At 43.7% G+C, this 25034-nt stretch overlaps 1 protein-coding gene across 5 annotated transcripts; it reads right to left on the bottom strand.

Moving 5' to 3' along the window:
• Positions 1-913: 913 nt before the first annotated feature.
• Positions 914-24713, bottom strand: LOC138964456 (carbohydrate sulfotransferase 11-like). Of its 5 annotated transcripts, none has more exons than XR_011455109.1 (6): positions 24514-24712; positions 9411-9579; positions 7254-7321; positions 3227-3373; positions 1461-2725; positions 914-1396 (listed from the first exon to the last, which is right to left on the bottom strand). XR_011455109.1 is itself a non-coding variant. In XM_070336415.1 (6 exons), exons 3-6 carry the CDS (start codon positions 9529-9531, stop codon positions 1940-1942), a joined length of 1122 nt encoding a protein of 373 aa, XP_070192516.1. In that variant the 5' UTR covers positions 9532-9579; positions 10088-10176; positions 24514-24713; the 3' UTR covers positions 914-1939. The 5 variants fall into 5 exon arrangements, 4 of the variants coding, with proteins under 4 accessions (XP_070192516.1, XP_070192517.1, XP_070192518.1 ...); XM_070336415.1 differs by adding an exon at positions 10088-10176 and having other exon boundaries at positions 914-2725; positions 24514-24713; XM_070336416.1 differs by adding an exon at positions 10107-10176 and having other exon boundaries at positions 914-2725; positions 24514-24713.
• Positions 24714-25034: the final 321 nt, after the last annotated feature.

Raw genomic sequence — 25034 nt, 5'->3', positions numbered from 1 at the left:
TCCCTCTCTCTATCTCTCTCTCTAAAGGAATTACAACAAAGGAATAATGATGCATAAAATTATGACAGAAAATGCACCCGAAACCATTTGCTCAAAGTTCTCTTTGAAGAATTCGCACCACTTTATAAAACTAAACACTCCTCTTCCTAGGATAGACCTATTTAAATCAAGTCTTGTTTATTCAGGAAGCAGCCTCTGGAACGCTCTTCCGGACGCCCTGCGGCAATCCACCAACACAGATTCTTTTAGAACCAAATATTCTTTCCATTTAATGAACTCTATGAACAAATAAACTTGATTGGTATGTTTTCTTTGTATACAGTTGTTCATTATCGGAATTATGGTTTATTGTGACAAAATCACGAAGATTTGGCTCTGTAATACATTGTTTTGCTGAGCTAATGTATTGTTGGGTTACTTTCCGTTTATCTTCATTGCTTTACACCCAATTTTGAACACTACCTTATGATCTACAATGCTTCCACATAATGCGCTTCATGTACATAAACTTATATGTTCTACCATTAATGTTTTTATGTAACCTTTTTTTTTCCTAGTCATAGTTATAGTAAAATAGTTTAGTCCCTCTTTAGGGCGAGGGCCAGATGCAAAAAAGCATATCTATGCTTATTCTTGTCACCCTCGAAAAATAAAGATTTGTCATTGTCATTGTCATTGTCTCTCTCTTTCACACACACACCTTTGATAGTCTCCCCTAATGGCAGCAATCAATCAGAAGAAATCAACCTCAATTTTACCCACCTGTGTCCGCACAGTACTGTCACTCATTTTTCAATCGCTCATTAACTCTCACATTTCTTCTACCAAAACAAAACAAAAGCGATTACAGACATACAAACTGCCCAGACAAGAGAGCAAACGCATCAAAACCTCAAACCAACACTGACCATCCTTTGTATTATGAATCAATAGTTTATTCCAACACAATCTGTGTAAGCTGCAAATACCGACTACGCGCACAGTTGGAGTCTGACCAGCAGTGCAAGTGTTCCAGTTTGTCTTTGTCTTTTCTTCGTCAAGTTTGAGACGAGCAAACTTTTTTTCCTTGACCAGCGTCCAGTGAACACTATAGAAACCTCCACAGTGGTCACTGTTTGAGAGAAAAAAAAAGCCAAGGGGTGCGGGAGAAATTGAGCGAAGGTTCGTTGAAGCCGGTGTAGGTTTGGAACTGAAATGTTTCGGGATGGGGGATGTAACATTATAATGCATGGTTAAAATACACATGTTTTTCACTGTTGGCGTTGAAATATGTAGACACACACGTTCCTGTACACATTATGAATGCACAAGCATACAAATGAACACATTCGAGCACGCCCTCACACATACACATATATGCATGCACACACACACACACACACACACACACACACACCTATGAACGTTAACTGATACTTCTGAGCACATACACAAACACACACACACAAACACACATACACACACACACACACACACATAAGCTGCATTTAACTGAGACGACCCACCACTCCACAAGTTAAATTTAAACAAACATACGGCCACAAAAGTCCCACACTCGTGTCTCATTAATCCAGCTATCGCTCGCCCATCATCGAATATCTTCATCATCGAATATATTCATCCAGTCTCATCAATATTTCTCCGATCATCGAAAATCGCCATCCAGTTTAATCAGTTATGTTTTTCTCCCATCACTGAATATCTATATACAGTCTCATCCATATTTCTTTTCCGTCATCAAATTTCGTCATCAAGTCGCGTCAGATTTTTTCCCATTATCAAATTTATATTTTATGCAATTTCATTATCGTTTCCCTATAAGCGAATATCCAATCACATCCTCGAGTATCTTATGCAATCTCATCATCATTCCCTTATCATCGAATATCCACTCCTATCATCGAATGTCTTATGCAATCTCAACTTCATTTCCCTATCATCAAATATCCACATCATCATCATCAGCCTCAAACCGTTTTTGCAACTCCTCGGGCACACTGTAGTCAAACATGTCGAAGTCTAGCTTGTACGCTTTGAACACGCGTCTGAGCAAGGACGGAGGCACATCGTCGTAAAACTTCCCGAAGTACGACGCGGTGCGATTATGCCTGTAGGTAGCTGAGCGCTTGGGGAAGTTAACCATGTGATTAGCCAGAACAGACCTCAGCACGTGCTCAGCGTCTTCGTCGATCGTTTCGTACTTGCCGACAAAGTCGTACTGCACTGAGCAAGGGCGGCAAAGCTTGTGGTACTTGGCCCAGTGCTCGTTGAGCTCTTCAGTTCTCACGGGGTCTACGAGGTACTGCAAGAACTCGTCGAAGCGGACCCTGACTTTCTCAAGCTCCGCGTCCGTCTTGGATTTCCCGCCCCCACCGGCAGCGAAGCCTATCTCCTTGGAGTCTCTGAACCGACGGAGGATGCTGCGACCGAACTGCTTCCTGAAGTAGAGCGAGGAAGACACGTTGCTGTGGAACTTGTTCCTCCAGGCAGACAGCAGCCGCTCGAAGGGCTCGCGGACGAACATGAACTTGTAGTAGTTGTCGAGACGGTACTTGATCTCGGACTTGGGGTAGTTGCTGAGCAGGGGGATGACGTCCTTGTAGCGGTTGTGGACCTCCACTGCCGTGATGTCCAGCACGTTGTTGACCTTGACCTTACCGGACAGCACCAGCATCACCCGCTTCCAGTTGGTGCACGCCACCTTGGGCACGTAGCAGTACAGCATCTGATGGGGAGAGAAGACACAAACAAGGTTATAATATCCAGCCATGAACCAAAACAACAAAAAGGTTGGTCATTGGAGCGTTTAGTTGTAGATAAAACGAATCATTCACAAGTACGGTCCAAACGGTCTTGGCAGTGGACGGACATACATATAATCATGAGACAAGTGATAATGAGACAAACCGATGAACAAGACCTCAGCTCAGTAAAATTCGGTGTCCTCGATAACAAGCTGCCGAGATTCGAGGATGAGAGGCCGACCATGATACGTAGTCAGAACCTGTTTTTGTTCAAAAAATGAAGTACTACGGAAACTACTTAGAACACAAATCGAAGAAATAAAAGAAAACAAACGACAGGCAAACATAGGCAACAGACCAACCAAATACAACAACACAACTAAAGATTATGAGAAAGCCACACCACACAGCTTTGCTGAATGAGTGCATGCCAATCCCATTCGACATTGAATGTGTCGTGTATCTTCACCCTCAGAACTGACCTTGTGTCGGTCGTCCACCAGGATGTGGTCATAGTGCTTGGGGTTGAACTTGACCGACGTGGTCTGACGTCTGTCCTGCTTCTGACACGTCCTCCGCACGTGTTCTGCCAGCACCGCCTGCTGGCTGGGTGTGGTGGGCGGGGCCTGCTGTCAATCAAAAGCAAAACATTTAGTCACTGAGCAGTTCGGCGTTACAAAAAACCGAGAGGTTATCGCTAAGATGGCGGGGTCTGCTGTCAGTCCAAAAAACGACGGGCGCTGTGGCGTGGTGGTAAAACGTCGGCCTCCAAAGCGGAAGGTCGAGGGTTCGAATCCCGGTCGCGGCCGCCTGGTGGGTTAAGTGTGGAGATTTTTCTGATCTCCCAGGTCAACTTATGTGCAGACCTGCTAGTGGCTTATCCCCCTTCGTGTGTATACGCAAGCACAAGACCAAGTGCGCACGAAAAAGATCCTGTAATCCATGTCAGAGTTCGGTGGGTTATAGAAACACGAAAATACCCAGCATGCTTCCTCCGAAAGCGGCGTATGGCTGCCTAAATGGCGGGGTAAAAACGGTCATACACGTAAAATTCCACTCGTGCAAAAACACGAGTGTACGTGGGAGTTTCAGCCCACGAACGCAGAAGAAGAAGAAGAAGAAGTCCAAAAAACCGTAAGCTAAGTCCTCTTCTTCCTCTCATCTTCTTTGTGTCAATGGGCTACAACTCCTACGCGCACTCCTTTTCTTCGCGAGCGGACTTTTATGTTATATGAAGTCTTATATAGCGCGCGTATCTCCAGACTCGGACTCAAGGCTGACGGGCGCAGTGGAGTAGTGATAAGACGTCGGCCTCCTAATCGGGAGGTCGTGAGTTCGAATCCCGGTCGCTGCCGCCTGGTGGGTTGAGAGTGGAGATTTTTTCGATCTCCCAGGTCAACTTATGTGCAGACCTGTAGGTGCCTTAATCCCCTTCGTGTGTACACGCAAGCACAAGACCAAGTGCGCACGGAAAAGATCCTGTAATCCATGTCAGAGTTCGGTGGGTTATGGAAACACGAAAATACCCAGCATGCCTACTCAACGAAAGCGGAGTGAAGCTGACTATGCTCTCAGAGTATAGTGTGGGGAACCCAAATGGGCAAACGAGCTCACACGTAACCAGACAAAATTCTGGAACGCTGAAGAAGAAGAAGAAGAAGGACTCAAGGCACAGGGATCTATTTATGCCGTGTGAGATGGAATTTTTTACACAATACATCACGCATTCACATCGACCAGCAAATCGCAGCCATTTCGGCGCATATCCTACTTTTCACGGCCTATTATTCCAAGTCACACGGGTATTTTTGTGGACATTTTTATTATCTATGCCCATACAATTTTGCCAGGAAAGACCCTTTTGTCAATCGTGGGATCTTTAACGTGCACACCCCAATGTAGTGTACAACGAAGGGACCTCGGTTTTTCGTCTCATCTGAAAGACTAGCACTTGAACCCACCACCTAGGTTAGGAAAGGGGGGAGAAAATTGCTAACGCCCTGACCCAGGGTCGAACTCGCAACCTCTCGCTTCCGAGCGCAAGTGCGTTACCACTCGGCCACCCAGTCCTTGTCACGATACGGCTGCCCCCAAAACCAACCTCACGCCAGGGGCCATTTCAGGCAGTTTTATTTTTTACTTATTTTTGTTTTTCAGTCTCTCTCTTTTTTTTAAGATGGGGGGTGGGTGGGTTGAGACGGGAATCTGATGGGGAATGGAGGGGGCAGGGATTGTGAAGAGGATGAGGAGAAGGGGGGGGGGGGGAGGGGGTGTATAAGTGGTCCAGTGGGTATTCAACGAAGTCGGAAGATTACAGGGTTGGGCTAAGAACACGGTGTAAACTTTCTAACAACACAGGTGGCTAGGGCAAATGCAACTGACGGCAGCTGCTGGGGCATGCACGCTTAATTTACTCTCTGGACTAATGAATTCATTTTAAAATCGATGTAGGGTTATACGGCTGCTGTCAACAAGATGATAAAAGTAATGTTTAACGCCCTCACGGTAAAACGATTAGGGGTTCCCGGGTTTGACCCCGACTTTATAAATTATGGGGGAAAAAAGAGACAGAAAAAATAAACAAGTCGCGTAAGGCGAAAATACAACATTTAGTCAAGCTGTCCAACTCACAGAATGAAACTGAATGCAATGCAATTTTTCAGGAAGACCGTATACTCGTAGCATCGTTAGTCCACCGCTCGTGGCAAAGGCAGTGAAATTGACAAGAAGAGCGGGATAGTAGTTGCGCTGAGAAGGATAGCACGCTTTTCTGTACCTCTCTTCGTTTTAACTTTCGGAGCGTGTTTTTAATCCAAACATATCATATCTATATGTTTTTGGAATCAGGAACCGACAAGGAATAAGATGAAAGTGTTTTTAAATTGATTTCAAAAATTTAATTTTGATCATAATTTTTATATTTTTAATTTTCAGAGCTTGTTTTTAATCCAAATATAACATATTTATATGTTTTTGGAATCAGAAAATGATGAAGAAAAAGATGAACGTAAATAAGGACCGTTTTATAAAACAATTTGTTTTTTTTACAATTTTCAGATTTTTAATGACCAAAGTCATTAATTAATTTTTAAGCCACCAAGCTGAAATGCAATACAGAAGTCCGGCCTTTGTCGAAGATTGCTTGGCCAAAATTTCAATCAATTTGATTGAAAAATGAGGGTGTGACAGTGCCGCCTCAACTTTTACAAAAAGACGGATATGACGTCATCAAAGACATTTATCGAAAAATCTCACGTAAGATTTCATAAAGATCGGTCCAATAGTTTGGTCTGAATCGCTCTACACACACGCGCGCACAGACACACACACACACACACACACACACACACACACACACACACACACACACACATACACCACGACCCTCGTCTCGATTCTATATTAAAACATTTAGTCAAAACTTGACTAAATGTAAAAATGAAAAGGGCCACCGCAAGGGGGGGGGGGGGGGGGGTGTCGCGCTCTAGCTCCCGGTCAACGAGGCGGTGGTTTCAAGTAGCGTCATGGAGTTAGTTTGGAGATCCAGCTGGATCATTATGTGTCAGTGCTGGCAGTCAGAGCTAAGGCCAATAGGCGTTTCAAAAATGGCAAGCGTTGACGTACTTTATTACCAGATGAGCAATCACTCCTGGCAATTAACAGACATAACAAATGGCAAGCGTTAACGTACTCTATCACCAACAATTAACAGATAGGGAGGCAGGCAGACATGCAGACAGACAGATAGACAAAAGGATAGAAAGGAGAAAACAAAATTAAAAAATTAAAATTAAAAGAAACAAGAGAAGGGGTTTAGTCAAACAAACAAACAAACAAACAAACAAGAGCTAAAAACAAGCGGGGCGAAAAAATCCACGCCGCCGGGAAGCTGGAAGATTTGAACCCACCACAACCACACACAAACCCCGTCAACTTTCACACCGAAGGGACCTGCGCAAACAGTGCCCCGCAGCAAGACTGACAAGAACGCCCAGCTATAGGGTTTGTTATTTGCCGATGGCTTTGAAAAACTATTCGAGCTTTGCTGACAATCCGCTACGAGTGTCACCTAATCCTGTGAATCCCCTCAGAGATCGTCAATTATGTATTGCAGGCGGGTCAAAGATCGAAACATGACTACTACTGGCCCTCAGGTTGTCACGCCAACACGTACATGGTAAAGGGGGGTAGGGGTGGGGGGAGGTGAGGAAGGAGCGAGAAGGGAATAGAAAAAGAAAACTGACCCTTACCTCTCAAACAGACAGATATACAAACACAAACAGATACACACAGTCAAACAGTACCCTATAAGTCGTTCACGCACAATAATAAAACATTAGGGGGGTGGGGGGGGGGGGGTCGGTCTCGAAACACGCACGCACGCACACGCACACACACACGCTCACACAAATGCGCGCGCGCGCACGCACGCACACACACACACACACACACACACGCACACACACACACATACTCACACACACACACACGAGTAAAAAAAATTCTAACCTGGTCTGTAAATAAAATGGTATTGTTAGCGTTGCTGAGGTAGTGTCCTTTGTGAATCAGCTTCACACCTGAAATGACAAGAACAATTTCGGTGATTTCTTTTCCTCCGCAACTCATAGCAGAAAGACATTTTCCTGAATATTCTAGTAGAACTTCATTTGGCATATTGTGCTGTCCAATATTTGCTTTTTAGTTCCTGAAGATTCAAGTTAATTCAACTCGATTCAGCAGAACAATTCGCTTTTTTTATATTTAGTCAAGTTTTGACTAAATATTTTAACATCGAGGGGGAATCGAAACGAGGGTCGTGGTGTATGTGCGTGTGTGTGTGTGTGTGTGTGTGTGTGTGTGTGTGTCTGTGTGTGTGTGTAGAGCGATTCAGACTAAACTACTGGACCGATCTTTATGAAATTTGACATGAGAGTTCCTGGGTATGAAATCCCCGAACGTTTTTTTCATTTTTTTGATAAATGTCTTTGATGACGTCATATCCGGCTTTTCGTGAAAGTTGAGGCGGCACTGTCACGCCCTCATTTTTCAACCAAATTGGTTGAAATTTTGGTCAAGTAATCTTCGACAAAGCCCGGACTTCGGTATTGCATTTTCAGCTTGGTGGCTTAAAAATTAATTAATGACTTTGGTCATTAAAAATCTGAAAATTGTAAAAAAAAAAAAAAAATTATAAAACGATCCAAATTTACGTTTATCTTATTCTCCATCATTTGCTGATTCCAAAAACATATAAATATGTTATATTCGGATTAAAAACAAGCTCTGAAAATTAAATATATAAAAATTATTATCAAAATTAAATTGTCCAAATCAATTTAAAAACACTTTCATCTTATTCCTTGTCGGTTCCTGATTCCAAAAACATATAGATATGATATGTTTGGATTAAAAACACGCTCAGAAAGTTAAAACAAAGAGAGGTACAGAAAAGCGTGCTATCCTTCTTAGCGCAACTACTACCCCGCTCTTCTTGTCAATTTCACTGCCTTTGCCGTGAGCGGTGGACTGACGATGCTACGAGTATACGGTCTTGCTGAAAAATGGCATTGCGTTCAGTTTCATTCTGTGAGTTCGACAGCTACTTGACTAAATATTGTATTTTCGCCTTACGCGACTTGTTTTTAATAGGCTCATTGAAAAGAATTGCAAATATATAAATATATATATATATATATATATGTATCGATTGGAGATTCGATTTCCCTTCTTTGAGTCATGTGACGTCAGAGGCCGACAAAACTTTATGTATCGATTGGAGATTGGATTTCCCTTCTTTGAGTCATGTGACGTCAGAGGCCGACAAAACTTTATAATTTGGCTTTTCAGGTTGACCGAAACTTCAAAGGAACTAAAAAAAGAAAACGTCATGTGTTTGATTGCATGTGTGTGTGCTGTTCAATGTCAAAACAACAACAAAGTGAGTACATGACGTGTGTTTTGTAGTTCCTTTGAAGTTTCGGTCAACCTGAAACGCCCAAATATGAAGCTTATGTGTTTGATTGCATACATGTGGATTGCATGCATGTGTGTGTGTGCTCGTTCAATCGTCAAAACCAACAACAAAGTCATAAGTACCTGAAAGGAATTCGATCGATACATAAATGTTATTTGCGTGTTTGACCAAAATATGACATTTTACACAGATCTCGACAGTCATTGTTCACCTCGACCGCTAGCGCGGTCTCGGAGAACAATGACTGTCTCGATCTGTGTAAAATGTCATATTTTGGTCAAACACGCAAATAACGTATAATGTATATATATATATATATATATATGTACAAAGTAGTCGAGTATATTGCAAATAAAAAGAAAATTAAAAGTAGAAAACGTCGCAAAAGGTAAATGAAGCCCCCTCTCTCTCTCTCTCTCTCTCTCTCTCTCTCTCTCTCTCTCTCTCTCTCTCTCTCTCTCTCTCTCTCATTCACTCTCTCTCTTTCTCTCACTCACTCTCTCTCTCTCTCTCACTCACTCACTCACTCTCTCTCACTGTCTATCTCTCTCTCTCACTCACTCACTCACTCACTCACTCTCTCTCTCACTCACTCTCTCTCTCTTCCCTTTTTGCTTCCCTCTCTCTCTCTCTCCCCTCCCTTCTTCCTCTCTCTTCCTCTCTCACCATCCCTTCCCCCTCAAGTGACTCACTTCTCTCCGACGACGGCGTGTCGTGGGGCCCGGAAACGGCGTAGAACAACAACAACGGCAACATCACACCCACCACCACCAGCCCCAAGAACTTTTTGTTCAATCTTGGGTCCCGCAACATGCTGATGACGTGTAGTGCTTTAAGCGTCAAGGAACTTCTTTCAGGCGCCTGTGGTTCAAAAAAGAAAAAAAGTGAATATGAGTAATAGTGGGGAAACAAGCTTCGTAATAATTTTATTGACAATAAAAAAATGTCAGCGTGTAATAAGGTTCGTACGTGTCTCGCAGCATGCTGGTGGTGTGCGGAGCTATAAAAGCGTAAGTACACTGTCTGTCTGTCTGTCTGTCTGTCTGTCTGTATATCCCTCTCTTATACACACACACACACACTCTCTCTCTCTCTCTCTCTCTCTCTCTCTCTCTCTCTCTCTCTCTCTCTCTCTCTCTCTCTCTCTCTGCCTGCGTGCGCGCGTGTATATGTATGTGTGCAATTATGTGAGTGTGTGTGTGTGTGTGTCTGTGCGTGCGTGCGTGTGTGTGTGTGTGCGTGAGCGTGCGTGCATGCGCGCGTGCGTGCTTGCTTGCTTGCGTGTCTGTCTGTGTCTATGTCTGTGTGTGTGTCTTTGTTCGTGTGCGTCAGACAGACAGACAGTTAGACAGAGACAGAGACAGTTTACTATCGACGCGATTCAACACGTTTGTTAGTTCGGCCGTGTGCCAGTGACCGGCGCACAGACATCCGCTCTCTTCCTGAGCTGAAGCAGTCCTGCAAAATTGTGGAAATAATGCACATCAAAGGTACGATACGAGAAGGTTGACAAAAGAAGCTTCAATCCACTTTCACCATCAGTTTCCTTATCAGGAACAATACGCTTCCTCTTCCCTTTCCTATTTGTTACTCTGACATCCCGCACTTAGAAGATCATCAGTTCATCCGAGTGCACTCGATCCCTGAACCCCAATAGCAATTAACAGATATCCAAATGTTTGCATAGTGTAGTGTGGCGCATGCTTACTATACATGACTGTCAAAACTGTTCCCCACAGCTCGTATGTGACAACATATTTACACCCCCGGTATAGGGGTGTGTATAGGATTCGGTCGATGTGTTTGTTTGTTTGTTTGTGTGTTTGTGTGTTTGTGTGTTTGTGTTCGCATATAGATCTCAAGAATGAACGGACCGATCGTCACCAAACTTGGTGAACAGGTTCTATACATTCCTGAGACGGTCCTTACAAAAATTGGGACCAGTCAAACACACGGTTAGGGAGTTATTGGTGGATTAAGATTCTACAAGGACTTATAGAGGGACATATTAATGGTCAAAGGGAAATAACCTTCTCAGTTGGTGGCAGTGAGAATGGTCAGGACGGGGGTGTTTTTCCTACCTCGGAGGAATTTCTTGTTCTCAATGTTTTCAAAATGGTGTGGTGATGAACAATCATTCATCCTGATTGAACGGATAGCGGCGCTGGCTTGGAACCAGTTGTCGCTATTGGCGTGGGTTCGACCTTCACGTTTGGCGAGGGATTTATTTCCCAGAGTCAAATTTTTTGCAGAGTCTCCTTGTTGTACGAACACGCATGCGCACGTTAAAGATTACAAGTTCACAGCGAAAGTCTCAGGGCTTGGAAACATAAATAAATGCAAATCTAAACAACGAAGTGACTGTGGTAAGATGAACAAAGTTAAAAAAAAACCCAAAGTTAAAAAACAAAGGATTAAATAAATGCATGCACGAAAAAAGAGGAAGAAAAAAATGTGTAGCGCCGTCATGTATGGCAGCTCGCTTTCCCCATGCAATGAGAAAGCCGCCCGAATTTCCTTGAGGGCAACCTCACAGGACTATACTTACTATACTTATGATACCTTATCCTATCACATGATAGCCCTTTACTGGAGCGCTTGTTAACCAACGATTTGTAAAAATGTTAAAACATTTTACAAATCACGTCGAACCTAAAACCGCGATTTGTAAAAATGCAAAAATATAAAAATATCGCATTCCACAAAGTAATGCATGCCTTTTATTATTATTAATTTTTCTTGTTTAGAGCTTCTACGCTGAGTGGTGGGGGGTGGTTTTAGTTCCACATCCCATTTTGGTGCAATCCCATTTTGCCGCCGTCCCATTTTTTGCCCCATCCCATTTTTGCGACATTTCACAAGCCCAGCGTCATTTTACTAACATGTTATAACATAGCGCGACATCCCATTTTGACACCATATCCCATTTGGCCGCCATGCCGTTTCACCGCATTCCATTTCGCCCCCATCCCATTGTCGCGACATTTCACAAGCCAAGCGTCATTTTACTACCGTGTCATAACAATAGCGCGACATCCCATTTTGACACCATCCCATTTGGCCGCCATCCCATTTTTTATTTATTCTTCTTGCCAAGCCTCACTATACTACTATACTGCGTTATTCAACAAAGAAGACATTCCGTTTACGCCAAATCCCATTTTTGCCACAATCCAAAATGTCGCGAAATAGGGATGGCGGCGAAATGGGATGACGGCAAAACGGCATGGCGACAAAATGGAATGTGGCGCTAGTGGTATGACACGGTGGTAAAATGACACTTGGCCTGTGAAATGTCGCGAAAATGGGATGGGGGCAAAATGGAATAACGGCGAAACGGGATTGTGCCAAAATGGGATGTGGAGCTAATGGTACATGACATGGTGGTAAAATGACACTTGGCCTGTAAAATGTCGCAAAAATGGGATGGGGGCGAAATGGGCTAACGGCGAAACGGGATTGCGCCAAAATGGGATGTGGAGCTAATGTTACAAGATATGGTGGTAAAATGACACTCGGCCTGGTTTTGTTTGTTTGCTTAACGCCCAGCCGACCACGAAGGGCCATATCAGGGCGGTGCTGCTTTGACATATAACGTGCGCCACACACAAGACAGAAGTCGCAGCACAGGCTTCATGTCTCACCCAGTCACATTATTCTGACACCGGACCAACCAGTCCTAGCACTAACCCCATAATGCCAGACGCCAGGCGGAGCAGCCACTAGATTGCCAATTTTAAAGTCTTAGGTATAACCCGGCCGGGGTTCGAACCCACGACCTCCCGATCACGGGGCGGACGCCTTACCACTAGGCCAACCGTGCCACTTGGCCTGAGAAATGTCGCCAAAATGGGATGGGGGCGAATTGGGATAACGGCGAAACGGGACTAATAGATCCCTTGACTTTGGGGTAGTGCGACTCTGTCACTGCTAGCTTTCCACTGGGAGGAAGCGACCGGAATTTCCCAACAATGGGACATCCTAGTAATGAAAAAAAAATGAAAAAAAATTCTTAAAATTAACAGAGTCGCGCTACCCCAAAAGTCAAGGGATTTCGTTTTTGTCCCTTGACTTTAGAGATGACAAGAAAATATGGGGCGCAAAAACGTGATTTGTAAAAAATTTTACAAATTCGCGAGGCGCGCCCCGTGATTTGAATTTTTTTTTTACATTTTTACAAATCACGGGTTAACAGCGCTTCATGTTTAATAGTCAATCTGTTTAGCACAAAAAAATGCCATCAGAAGGCATTTTTATATAGCAATCTGAAATTTGCTGTGATGATACCTAACACCATGCTGAATATAAAAAATGGTAGCAGCCAATTTTGAACATTCTAAGTTAGACAGGGGTGTGTCCGCAATCTAGGTCAAATAAAATACCCTTAGAATGCTCGTATTTCTAATCAAGAGCACAGGTTATTACTTTTCGTACACGTTTGATGCTAATACAGCTTAACAACGATAAGAGGTAAACATTTACTTCACACAGATAACAAGATTCAAAAATACAATTTTAAGTGTCTGGCCTGACCCCATAAAAATCTACCCCCCCCCCCCCCCCCCCAAAAAAAAAAAAAAAAAAAACAACAAACCCCACAAACATTTCATGAGTTCAACTTTCACAAACAAGTTGAGTATGAATTTTCACACTCGTTAGGACAAAATGAAATATTTTATAGCCAGGGGCGGACGAGGGGGGGGGGGGCACGTGCCCCCCCCCCCCCCCCCCCCGAATAAAAAATTTTTTGAAAAGCTGATTTTATGACCATTTCTAAGTTCAAATGGCACCAGATGGCACCATTTTGCTTCTTTGGGCCAAAATTGTTTCCGGGGGGGCATGCCCCCGGAACCCCCTAGCAAAGTTGGGCGCTTCGCGCCCATCATATTCACTTTCGATTCAAAGTGCCCCCCCCCCCTTACAAAGCAACTGATCCGCCCCTGTATAGCTCTTGCCCAGTCAGATCTCTCTTAACTCTACAAGGACTGAGCATGACGTACATCTGTTTTCACTCACCCAAGTATGCAGTTAATTCTGATGACAATCCCCACCACAGCCACAAAGCGCAGTACACTTCAGATGCACTGATGCACACTTACAGCGGCCTCTGCACACTTTCTTGCAACCACACTTTATGAGTCGTAGCAGGCATCCTGGGCCTGACACAGTGTCATCCACACATGCTGCCAGAGCTGGCCTTCCTTTTTCCATCCATACTCAGAAGGAGAAGGAAGCTCCGGAGTTTTTTCAAGGCACTGGCTCTACACGCGTCCTTGAAAAGCTGCTCGGAGGACATGTTGCTTGAGAGCATCAGATGTTGGTGGAATGAACTCGATGGATCTGTTCCGCTGAGAAAAGAGTTTTTCTCGTGCCTCGTTCACTTTCAAACAAGAGCTGCTGCGGTCATACATCAAGACCACAAAACGTTCTATGATTTCAAAGGTTGAAGAAGTCACTTGCTCGCTGCAGGATGCGATCTGAAGATATGCTTTTGTGACTTCAGGATACACGCTCCACGTCTGCCATCCCTTAGCTTTTCCGTGCCCTGCAAAGAAGGAAACCGTATCACACCCCGTAAGGGCGTGGAATACTGGTAACGACGTGCACTTGTCCGGGCTGACGCAATTTCGTGCGCTGGGATGTTCTTGATGTGCTTCCCAGTTCCAAACGCCACCCACATCTCCTCTGCTTGAAGTTTACGTGCAACGGAGACGGCAAATACGATGACGTCAGTGTCTGCAGTCCTGATGATGATCCTTGTTTGGCCCTGTTTGACACAGTCCGCAGCATGCAGAAAGAGCCTTGTGTCTGCCTCCTCATGCGTGCACGGCTCCAAGCCTTCGGTTGTGTAACTGTTATTAGAGCAAACAACTTTCTCGTTAGAAGTGCTCACAATCAGTTTTCCGAGATCAACCACACATCTCGAAATTTCTTTTGCTAGAAACTGGAAGAGCTCTTCTTTGTTTGCGTTGTTGCTTAGGAAGCCTTTCCAGTTTGTAGGAATTGGTGCTGCACCTGAGACTCTCCTGCGCTGTCCCCATGGCTTCTTTTCTGTCTTGTTGCTGTCTTCAGGCTGTCTGCGCGGTAAACATCCCAGACGACATCAACTCGCTGTACACTGCTCAGTTGCTGTAACATGTAAGGCATGAAAACCGTTTCACTGTAGTCGTGAAATGTCCTGCACAGCTTTGGAGACAACATCTGAATAATGAAAGCACCATCAAGGATCTTTGCAGAATGATTAGTGATGTCTTGGCATTGGGTTTCAACGCCCAGAAGTAGCGTGTCGTTGTGGACAGGAGTCAGCTCTGCGTCAAGAAGCTCATCAAGAACGTTGAGCTCTTCCTCAGTGGGCATGACGACTTCAGGGATACTTTCTGTGGCATTGTCATACAGCAAGCGGTCATGTTCAGCAGAAGCATACTCCCCGTTTGATGCACAGCGCTCGAGGCAGGCAAGTAAATCAGACTTTTTACCAGACCTCATTTCTGACAGCTTGGCAAGAGAAGGGGGGAAGGGTTGATTTTCATGTCTGAAAAACTCTTCCATGTTTCCTTGTCTTACCTGGCAGGCTATATATAACCTTGAAAACAGAGAACAGTCAGTTAGGTCATTGGAAATACGTATAACCCTATCATAGGAAACTGACAGACCCAGATTGTACAGAATATCAATAATACCATGCTTCCTGGTCTCGGCGTGTATTTTCAGTCCGAGTTAAACAGGAAGCGGAGTTTCCTTCTCTTTTGCATGGTTACGACGGGTGTCCTTCAAGGGATCTCTTGGTGCAATTTTTCTGCTGTTAAATACGAGGAGCTGAGAAATGGTAAGCGCTGCCTGTGACTACTTTTGTCCTAATGCAGCCTCCTCTTGTGATGGATTGCTTGTTTTGATGGAGTTTCCTGGCCCATCCAAAATCATACTGACGAGAGCTTTCAACGAAGATGGTGTTGCATTTTCTTGGCAGTTTTCAAGGAAATCCCCATTGAAGTTTTACTGCTTCGAGAAAATCTCTCTGCGAACAATCTTGGCGGCTTGTGCAAGCAGCAAGGCGTCGGAATCATGATCAACAACCTTGCTCACTGCATATCATAGCCCCTATCCCAGGTCACGTTTGAAGACAAGAGTAGCATCTCTTTCGCGACCTGTATTGCATTCTTGAAGCTCAGGGCATGCATCCAGTAGTTTCTGTCTGAGTCTTGTGGTATGCAGACTGCAACTAACTCCAATCTCCTGTATTCGAGTATTGTACAGTGTGCAAAGTTTTGACATACGGAACACAGGGGCTGTTGTTTCGTCATGTTCAAAACTCTGGATATATGACACCAGCTCAGCAAAAGCAATGCCATGACAAACAGAACTGTTGCTCTGGTCACAGTTCAGTTCCTTTTCGTATTTATTGGCACGATTGTACAGGGAAATCAAACATTTCAGATGATATTGTGAATCTGTAGCAATCATATCTCCAGCAGCAAGCTTTTTAAGCTAGTCCTTGTCTTGAAGAAGGTTAGCTGCATGTCTCACCTTATAGTCCAGTCCAAATGTTGCTGCGCTGTACAACTTGCCAGAGCTCTCATTACAAAAGAAACAAATATCTTTGGATGACGCCGGAGTGCCAGCAGATCGTCTTGTTTTGGCTGAGCTGCAGGTGGCTGCTCTGTCCTCTGCCTGCCGTTTCTCAGCTTTCTTTTGAAGTCTTTCCAAACTTCGCTTGCCCATTTTTTCTCTGCAAGACTTACGCCACGATGCACTATTTTTCTGAACAGTCTCTTTAATCCCAGATCCATCATCTAGTTGAAATACCCCCACAGTTACAGGAAGGTCAAAACCGCATGCAAGAAACTGTTGGACATTTTCAGCAAACAAAGTGTATCCCTCGCCACTCCTTGTACCCACTGCTGGGCAGTTCAGATGCTCTGTTGTCTTGTTCTGACAGAAAATGCATCGACTCCAGTCAACAACAGGTGACTGTGAAGTTGAGGGTTCACAAAATGGATCAACATCTTTGTAGTGTTTCGCCATATTTTTCCTGCAGAAAAAAGTTAACGTAACTTAATAGTTTTTCTCAAATATGGTGTAAGCCTTTTCTGAGAGCAAAAGGGTCTTTTAATAAACAAACAAATAAACAAAAATATATATAAAAAAAATATATACAAGATTTTTTTTTCAAACGCACTCCGTTTATAGAAGACAGAACTGCTCCTAAAAACAGAAAAACAAAAATAAATAAATAAACAATGAAAGACGAACGTTGACACTGAAAGCCGTAGGGTCTGGGAAGCAAAACCAACTGTTTTTTCAGTATAATATATATGCTATCCTTACCAAAAAAACGAAGCTGTTTTGTGACCTTGCTCTCTTCTCAATATGTCAAAAGTCGCGTACCATACTTTTTCACTCGGCGACCAAAATAATGATTGCATGCACAGACACTTGCACTTTCCTACGCATCATGAAAAAAACCCGCATGCACTTTCAAAGTGAAGTAAAGGTACTCCAATAAAACAAAATTGTAAACAAACGTCACTTACCATATGTGTAGTTTGTCGCAAAAGGATGATGCAGCGATTCAACTGACACGCCGGTTCGGCAGTCCAGCGGTGTACGTGACCGCAAAGCACGCGCTCGAATCGCGACAGAATATCGCTACACTGCTCTGTTTTTCCATTCTAACCTTGCTTTGGTAGGAGTCGTGTGTTATCCACACAACAGCTGATGATGAGTGACATTTCCCTACATGAGCGTTGTAATGACGTGTCAAATCATGGAATGTGTCTGCTCTCAAAAACCAAAACATTGGCGGCAGAAAAAGGAAGTGGCCCGCCACATTGATGGCCAGCCATCTGTGCCGCAACTTCATCGCGTGTTTTTTAAGGGTGGATTCCACCCAAAGTAGGACTCTACAAGGTGGCTGCTACCAGTTTTTATACCAAACTAAGTACACTTTATCGTTTTTTCAAAAAAATACATTGCTATAAAGATTGTCATACTGAATGTAAGGAACAGATTGACTATAAACCCAACGAAGACGGAGTAGGGCTGCCTATATGAGTATATCGCAGGCTGATTGAATTACGGTCGTACGCGTAATCTTCCTTTTTGGATGCCAGTCACATTTTTCTTCCCGGTGGCCCCGCAATTGTTAAGCGTGAGAATTCTCAACAACAACAACAATAATAAAAACAACAACAACAAATTTAAAAAAATTAAAAAACAAAAAAAAACAACGACGACGATAACAGCGACGACGACAACAGCAACAACAACAACGACGACGACGATAACATCGACGACGACAACAACAACAACAACGACGACGATAACAACAACAATCACGTGTAAGAGTCTATGTAACATTTCGGAGGGTTAATCAATATACACTTATTTTTTCACAGAAGCTTAATAAATCATAAGCACATTCATCTTTACTGAACGAAAACCCCATTTCAAATTTCGTAAAAGTCTATTTCACGGTTTGGAGGAGAAAAATCTGGACCAATACTCACCTTTTCACGACTTTTAATAAATCATAAACACATTGATTGCCTAAAAGGCGATGTGGGGGGGGGGGGGGGAACCAACGACCATACACGTAAAAGCCTACTCGTACACACACAAAGAGTACACGTGGGAGTTGCAGTCCACGATTGCAGAAGAAAGAAAAGAATCACTTTCTTTCTTGATCAGGATTCTTCGACACGAGACGGAAAGTTCACCGAAATTATCCTAGCTTCTTCACGCCCGTCACCCCAGTGTTAAAACAACTTACTAAGCGCCTCTGTGACGTCGTCAAGGAAACGTGGGTGTCTTAACAAATTCCTGGAAAGCACTAACAAGACTTGTTTTGGTACAGTTTGTTGTGTATATAACACAAATGTGTGAGAGATCAGTGCGAGTCTCTATACACATTATTCCAGATTTTGTTTTATATAAAAAAAAAATTAAAAAGCACGATGGCCAAACTGTGCCCTGTGAGCTTTTCTTGATCTCACCTCTGCATCTTATTCCAGGCACAGCTTTAATTAGTTGGCAATTCAAACACACAGTGTAGCTTTTAATTCGATTGTATGATAACAGTCAGCGACATGGTATGATACACATCAGCGGCAGCGCCGAGTGTGGAATTGTAGACATCATCTACTTTTCCTCTTCCTTTTTACCCTTCCATAAAAGTTGCCAAGATCAACCCGAGTTTATTTCAATTTGTAAACACGATAAGAGAGATATCTAAGCTCCGATTTCATTGTCATTTGGGTAACCTTGATTGAATCTACATTTTACGCAAGGACTGCAGTGCCAGTCAAATTTATAGCAGAAACAAAGAAGACAACTGGGCAGATAGGGCCCAGTTAGGGCGAAACAAAATGGTTTTCACGGCGACATGAGGCAGCCTCCTCGGTCATAATTATGCGCTGGGCTGTTAACAAAAGTTGATCGGAAACACATGCTCTTAGCTGTCTGGTATACATGTCTGTCTGCATATTTTTGCGCTGGCTGTGCGCGAGACTGAGGGAGAGAAAGCAGAAGACTGAGTAGGAGTGAGATAGTCTGTCTGTCTGTCTTGCTGGCGCTGGCGCTGGCTGTATTGTATACTCGGTGGAGTGTGAGTGTTTGCATGCGGAAGTCAGAGCTTCCTGGAGAGAGAACTATAAGATAAGAAAAGAGAGAGAGAGAGAGAAAGAGAGAGAGTGTGTGTGTGTGTGTGTGTGTGTGCTAACTCACGCAAAATTACACACACACACCCCACCCCAACACACACACACACACACACAAAACGGGCCCACCTCACCATCACCCCCCCCCCCCCTACCCTATTCCATCGCGCCTGACTCCAAATGAAGCAAAAAGCTCTCTAGTAAAAGATCTTTCTTTCTTTCTTTATTTGGTGTTTAACGTCGTTTTCAACCGTTCAAGGTTATATCGCGACGGTCTAGTAAAAGATACATCTCTGGGTTCTATATCTCTGTGGTTCTATCCAGTTGGGACTATCACTGTTACTGTCACACAGTGACAAGAGTACGACGATACTCTACTGACAGGCGGAAGTCTCATCAGGACATCACGTCAGTGTCAAAACCGTTCCACATGCCAACCCTTAATCATGGTTGTGTGGATGGCAGACTAGAGCTAGTGCGGACCGTAAAAATAGCGTTTGAACGCTCCATTATCGTTTGTTTAACCGCTGTTAAAAAAATAAAAAAATAAAAACCATTTTCGGCTATGACTCCGTCGGGGTTTGCGTGGGTTGTGAAAGGGTAAATACCCTTGCTTTTCCTCTGACAATAACTTCTCCTGTCCACCTGTATCCGACCCCTCCCCCCCCCCCCCCCCCCCCCCCCCCCCCGCTAGTGATTGGCCCCTCCAATGTTTGTCCGAGTAAAAAAACAAGGGCATTCACTCTTTCACAACCCATACAAAACCCGATAGAGTTATTTTCGGAATTCATCTATTCATAGACCAAATGGTCAATGATCTATTGTTATAGTAACAGTGCGGATAGCTATTTTCACTGTGCCGCATCTGTACCAGTCCTGCGTCTTACGTGTTTGCTCTTGACAGCAGTGTAACTTGCTGGTACAGTCGACCCTGTCCATAACGAACACCGAGGGCTGTTCCATTACTATTATTTAGAATCCAGGCTCCTGGCAATATGGCGTTAAATACAAAATCAGGCCGTCAAATAGTGGACTATTGTGAGTCTTGACGCAAAAAAATCAAATTCCAGAGTTATGTCGTTTTCAAATAATCGACTCGGGAAGATACTGACCGCGCAATCAGTGTATGAGATTACGTCATGAAGTTCAAAACTGGCAATTTTGGAGCCATTACTTCCATAACTACAAATCAAGGGTTAAAAGAGGCCGATTTGCATGAACATTTGGTGAAATGTTTTAGAATGAACGCTCTTTGTAGAGCCATGATATAAAACGGGTACAAGCAATTTCAAACCGGGTAGATGGAGCCTCAAAAAAGATACCCACCCTGGTCTACTCATTTTATCCGTTATCATCGAAAACATTAGCGCTGTTGAACAGATAATAAGAGAAGATCCTTGAATTATAACCAGGGAGATGCAATATGCCCTTGGCATTAAAAGCTCTGCATTCAAAAAGATCTTACACACATATGTAATGGCCCTAATAAAGCGATGTACCGGTTGGGTACCACATGAACCCAGTCAGCGACGGGAAGAAGGGGGTAGGGCAGAGTGTTGCCTGATAATACTTGAAAAAATCAGCAATGGCTAGTCCAAATCAACATCCTTGTCTTCGATTGTAAACCAGTGCTTTCTTTAGGTTAACAAAGGGTTGTTAGATAGGGAGGAAAACTAGTCACAAAAAACTATCCAGAACCAGTATACATACACAGTAGAGTAGCCTGAATCTCAGTTTCCTTGCATCAGAGACATACATATCTATGTCTCTGCTTGTATTCGATTGTAAACTAGTGCCTTCTTTAAACAAAGGGTTCTTGGATAGGCCGGAGGAAAACCAATACAGAAAACCGTCTTTTAGTTTTACACACACATGCATGTCAGAATACTAAGTAGAATTACGTGTATATGAGTGTGCATGAGTTGTTAATGCGAAAGAATGTGTATGAGTGCGCCTTGAGTCGCCTTGTGGTGAGATATGTGCGCGTTATAAATTCTCGTATTATTATTAGAATCTCAGTTTCCTTGTTTTCGATTGTAAACCACAGTGCATTCCTCAAACAAAGGGTTCTTGGATATGTGCCGGAGGCAAACCGGTACTGGAAGCTGCCTTTTAATTCCAGAACCTGTAGTATACTAGTATACTAACGCATGTCAGTATAGTGTAGTAATGAGAATCTCGGTGTCCTTGATTTTGATTGTAAACCAGCAAACAAAGAGTTTTGGATAGGTAGGGAAACTAGTACAAGAAATCGTTTGTAATTCCAGAGCCTGTATAAATATATATACATACTAACGCATGTCATTATATATCGTAGTAATTAGAATCTCGGTGTCCTTGTTTTCGATTGTAAACCAGCGGTCGGGTCACTTTGTGCCCCGGACTACCCCGGACTACCCCGGACTACCCTGGACTACCTCGGACTACCCCGGACTACCCCTGTGTGTGTGTGTATGTGTGTGTGTGTGTGTGTGTGTGTGTGTGTGTGTGTATGTGTGTGTGTGTGAGAGATTTACTCACAGAAGAGCCGTAATCAAAGTAATAGACATGGCCAAGTAACGTGAATGAGATTTACTAAAATGGTGCGAATTCTTCAAAGAGAACTTTGAACAAATGGTTTCGGGTGCATTTTCTGTCATAATTTTATGCATCATTATTCCTTTGTTATAATTCATTCTTGACTTTAGAGGTAGGACCCCTATGTTGATGTAGTCTGAGTCTGTGAGAGTAGACTGTTTGAGTAATACAACTTTTAGCGCTCTTTTGTGTAATATGCTGAGTAGCTTTAGGGAATTATCACTTGCTGAGTCCCATAGACTGGATACGAAATAAACACAGATCAATAGATCTGTCTTTGTTGTCCAAACATTTCTTGTAGTCCGGGGTAGTCCGGGGTAGTCTGGGGCACAAAGGGTTTTCGTTAAATAAACACAGATCAATAGATCTGTCTTTGTTGTCCAAACATTTCTTGTAGTCCGGGGTAGTCCGGGGTAGTCTGGGGCACAAAGGGTTTTGTAAATAAACACAGATCAATAGATCTGTCTTTGTTGTCCAAACATTTCTTGTAGTCCGGGGTAGTCCTGGGTAGTCCGGGGCACAAAGTGACCCGACCCTAAACCAGCGCCTTCTTTAAACAAAGGGGTTTGGATAGGTAGGGAAACTAGTACAAGAAATCGTTCATAATTCCAGAACCTGTATAAATATATATATATAGATACTAACGCATGTCATTATTTAGTGTAGTAATTAGAATCTCGGTGTCCTTGTTTTCGTTTGTAAACCAGCACCTTCTTTAAAACAAAGGGTTTTGGATAGGTAGGGAAACTAGCACAAGAAATCGTTCATAATTCCAGAACCTGTATAAATATAAATGAATAGAGAATACTACAGGGCCGGACTACCGGGGGGGTTATGGGGGTTGCGCAACCCCCCCCCCAGCCTAAACATGTACCTTACTTATTTAATTTTTTTTTAATTATTGCTTATTTTATGCCGTTTCATGCAAGGAGCGACCATTTTCCTATCTCAGAATATGACCTACCCGTCAGCTTCAGGGGGCTTCGCCCCCTGACCCCCACAATGAGGGGTGGGTTTTAGGGTTTCCGGACCCCCCCCCCCCCCCAGCCAAAAAATAAAAATATTGAATGAGGTATGCATTTCTTTATTTTACATTGAGTTTCAATTTTTGGGGTATTAATCAGTGACAAAATCTGCTGCCTGAAACTGGTTATGATCATCCTCAGAATGCACCAGATTGCACCATTTGGCATCCTTTTTTTCAAAATTTTCCGGGGGGGCATGCCCCCGGACCCCCCTAGCAAGCTAGGCGCTTCGCGCCGTCGGCTCGGCGCTTCGCGCCTTCACACCCATATCTTCACAATATACTTTTGAAAAAAAACAGTCATAAAATGAACTGATCCGCCCCTGCCGCGAGGGGGGACATCCCCCTGGGCCACCACTGGCAACCCCCCCCCTCCTCTTCGCCTAGTCCGGCCCTGTACTACATGGCTTGCTGTGTCGTACCAGATTCACACGCGTTGTTGTTTTAAATATTGAATTGCGAGCGAAAGCGAGCTGTTCACTATTTGAAAAAGCAACGAGTAGTAAATCTGGTACGAAACAGCAAGCCATGTATTATTCTGTTTATCCTACATACTGTACTTAGATGTACTTTACTGAAAATGTCCTGCAGTCGAGGCAGCTAAATTGAAGACGCTTGTTTTGGAACCTCGATCTCTTCTAAAGCCTCTTGCAATCTATTACGTCAAAGTAAAGAAACGTGTGATTTGAACGATTATTATCTCACGAGTGTCTCTCTCACGTATGTAGGATAAATACATACTAACTCATGTCATTATAGTGTAGTAATGAGAATCTCGGTGTCCTTATTATCGATTGTAAACCAGCGCCTTCTTCAAACAAAGGGTTTTGGATAGGTAGAGAAACTAGTACAAGAAATCGTTGATAATTCCAGAACCTGTATACCTACTCACGCATGTCAGTATACTGTAGTGATTAGAATCTCGGTGTCCTTATTATCGAGTGTAAACCAGCGCCTTCTTTAAACAAAGGGTTTTGGATAGGTAGGGAAACTAGTACAAGAAATCGTTGATAATTCCAGAACCTGTATACCTACTCACGCATGTCAGTATAGTGTAGTGATTAGAATCTCGGTGTCCTTATTATCGAGTGTAAACCAGCGCCTTCTTTAAACAAAGGGTTTTGGATAGGTAGAGAAACTAGTACAAGAAATCGTTGATAATTCCAGAACCTGTATACCTACTCACGCATGTCAGTATAGTGTAGTGATTAGAATCTCGGTGTCCTTATTATCGATTGTAAACCAGCGCCTTCTTTAAACAAAGGGTTTTGGATAGGTAGGGAAACTAGTACAAGAAATCGTTGATAATTCCAGAACCTGTAGCCTATAGGCCTACCCCCTACCTACTCACGCATGTCAGTATAGTAAGTAGAATCGCAGTTTACTAGCCTGACTGATAACACGGTAACTTTAGCCATGGCTATCAGTCATAGCACGGCTTTATCCTAGCTAGCAAGAGTACCATCAAAGATTGTACAATCTTTGGTACCCTCACAAAAGCCCAAAAGGATGCAACCTCAAAACTTGAAAAGCGCTTACCTGTCTGATAACCGTGGAAGCGACGGAGAGGAGAAAAGGGGGAATACACAAAAATCAGAACAACAGCATCAACATCATCACCAACATCACTCCACCCCTCACTCCATCCCGACACGTCGTGGCACACAGGGGGAACACAGTACACATCACCTCACCTCGCTTCACCGTCTGTGCACAGTGTGGTGCTGTTGTGGAATGGTGGCAGCAGCATCCCATTTCCCCCTTCCCCTGTACCCCCCAGCCTACCAGCATCCCACACACCACTATCCCAAAGTTTTCACCACGGTGGCTGCGAATCGCGCCCGTCTGGCCCCCCTGCGCCCGCTGCTTTCCCTCTCTTTCTCTCTCTTTCTCTCAGTCTCTCCCTCTCTCTCTCATAGTCTCCCTCTCTCCCCTCTCTCTCTCTCTCTCTCCCTCTCTCTCTCTCTCTCTCACTACCACTCGCTCTCTCTTTCTCTCCCTCGATGTCTCTCTGCCTCTCTCTCTCCCTCTCCCTCTCTCTCCGGCCTTCGCCCCCTCTC

Source organism: Littorina saxatilis, linkage group LG4 (genome assembly GCF_037325665.1).
Source record: "Littorina saxatilis isolate snail1 linkage group LG4, US_GU_Lsax_2.0, whole genome shotgun sequence".
NCBI lineage: Eukaryota > Metazoa > Mollusca > Gastropoda > Littorinimorpha > Littorinidae > Littorina > Littorina saxatilis.
This window is presented reverse-complemented; position numbering and strand designations above follow the sequence as displayed.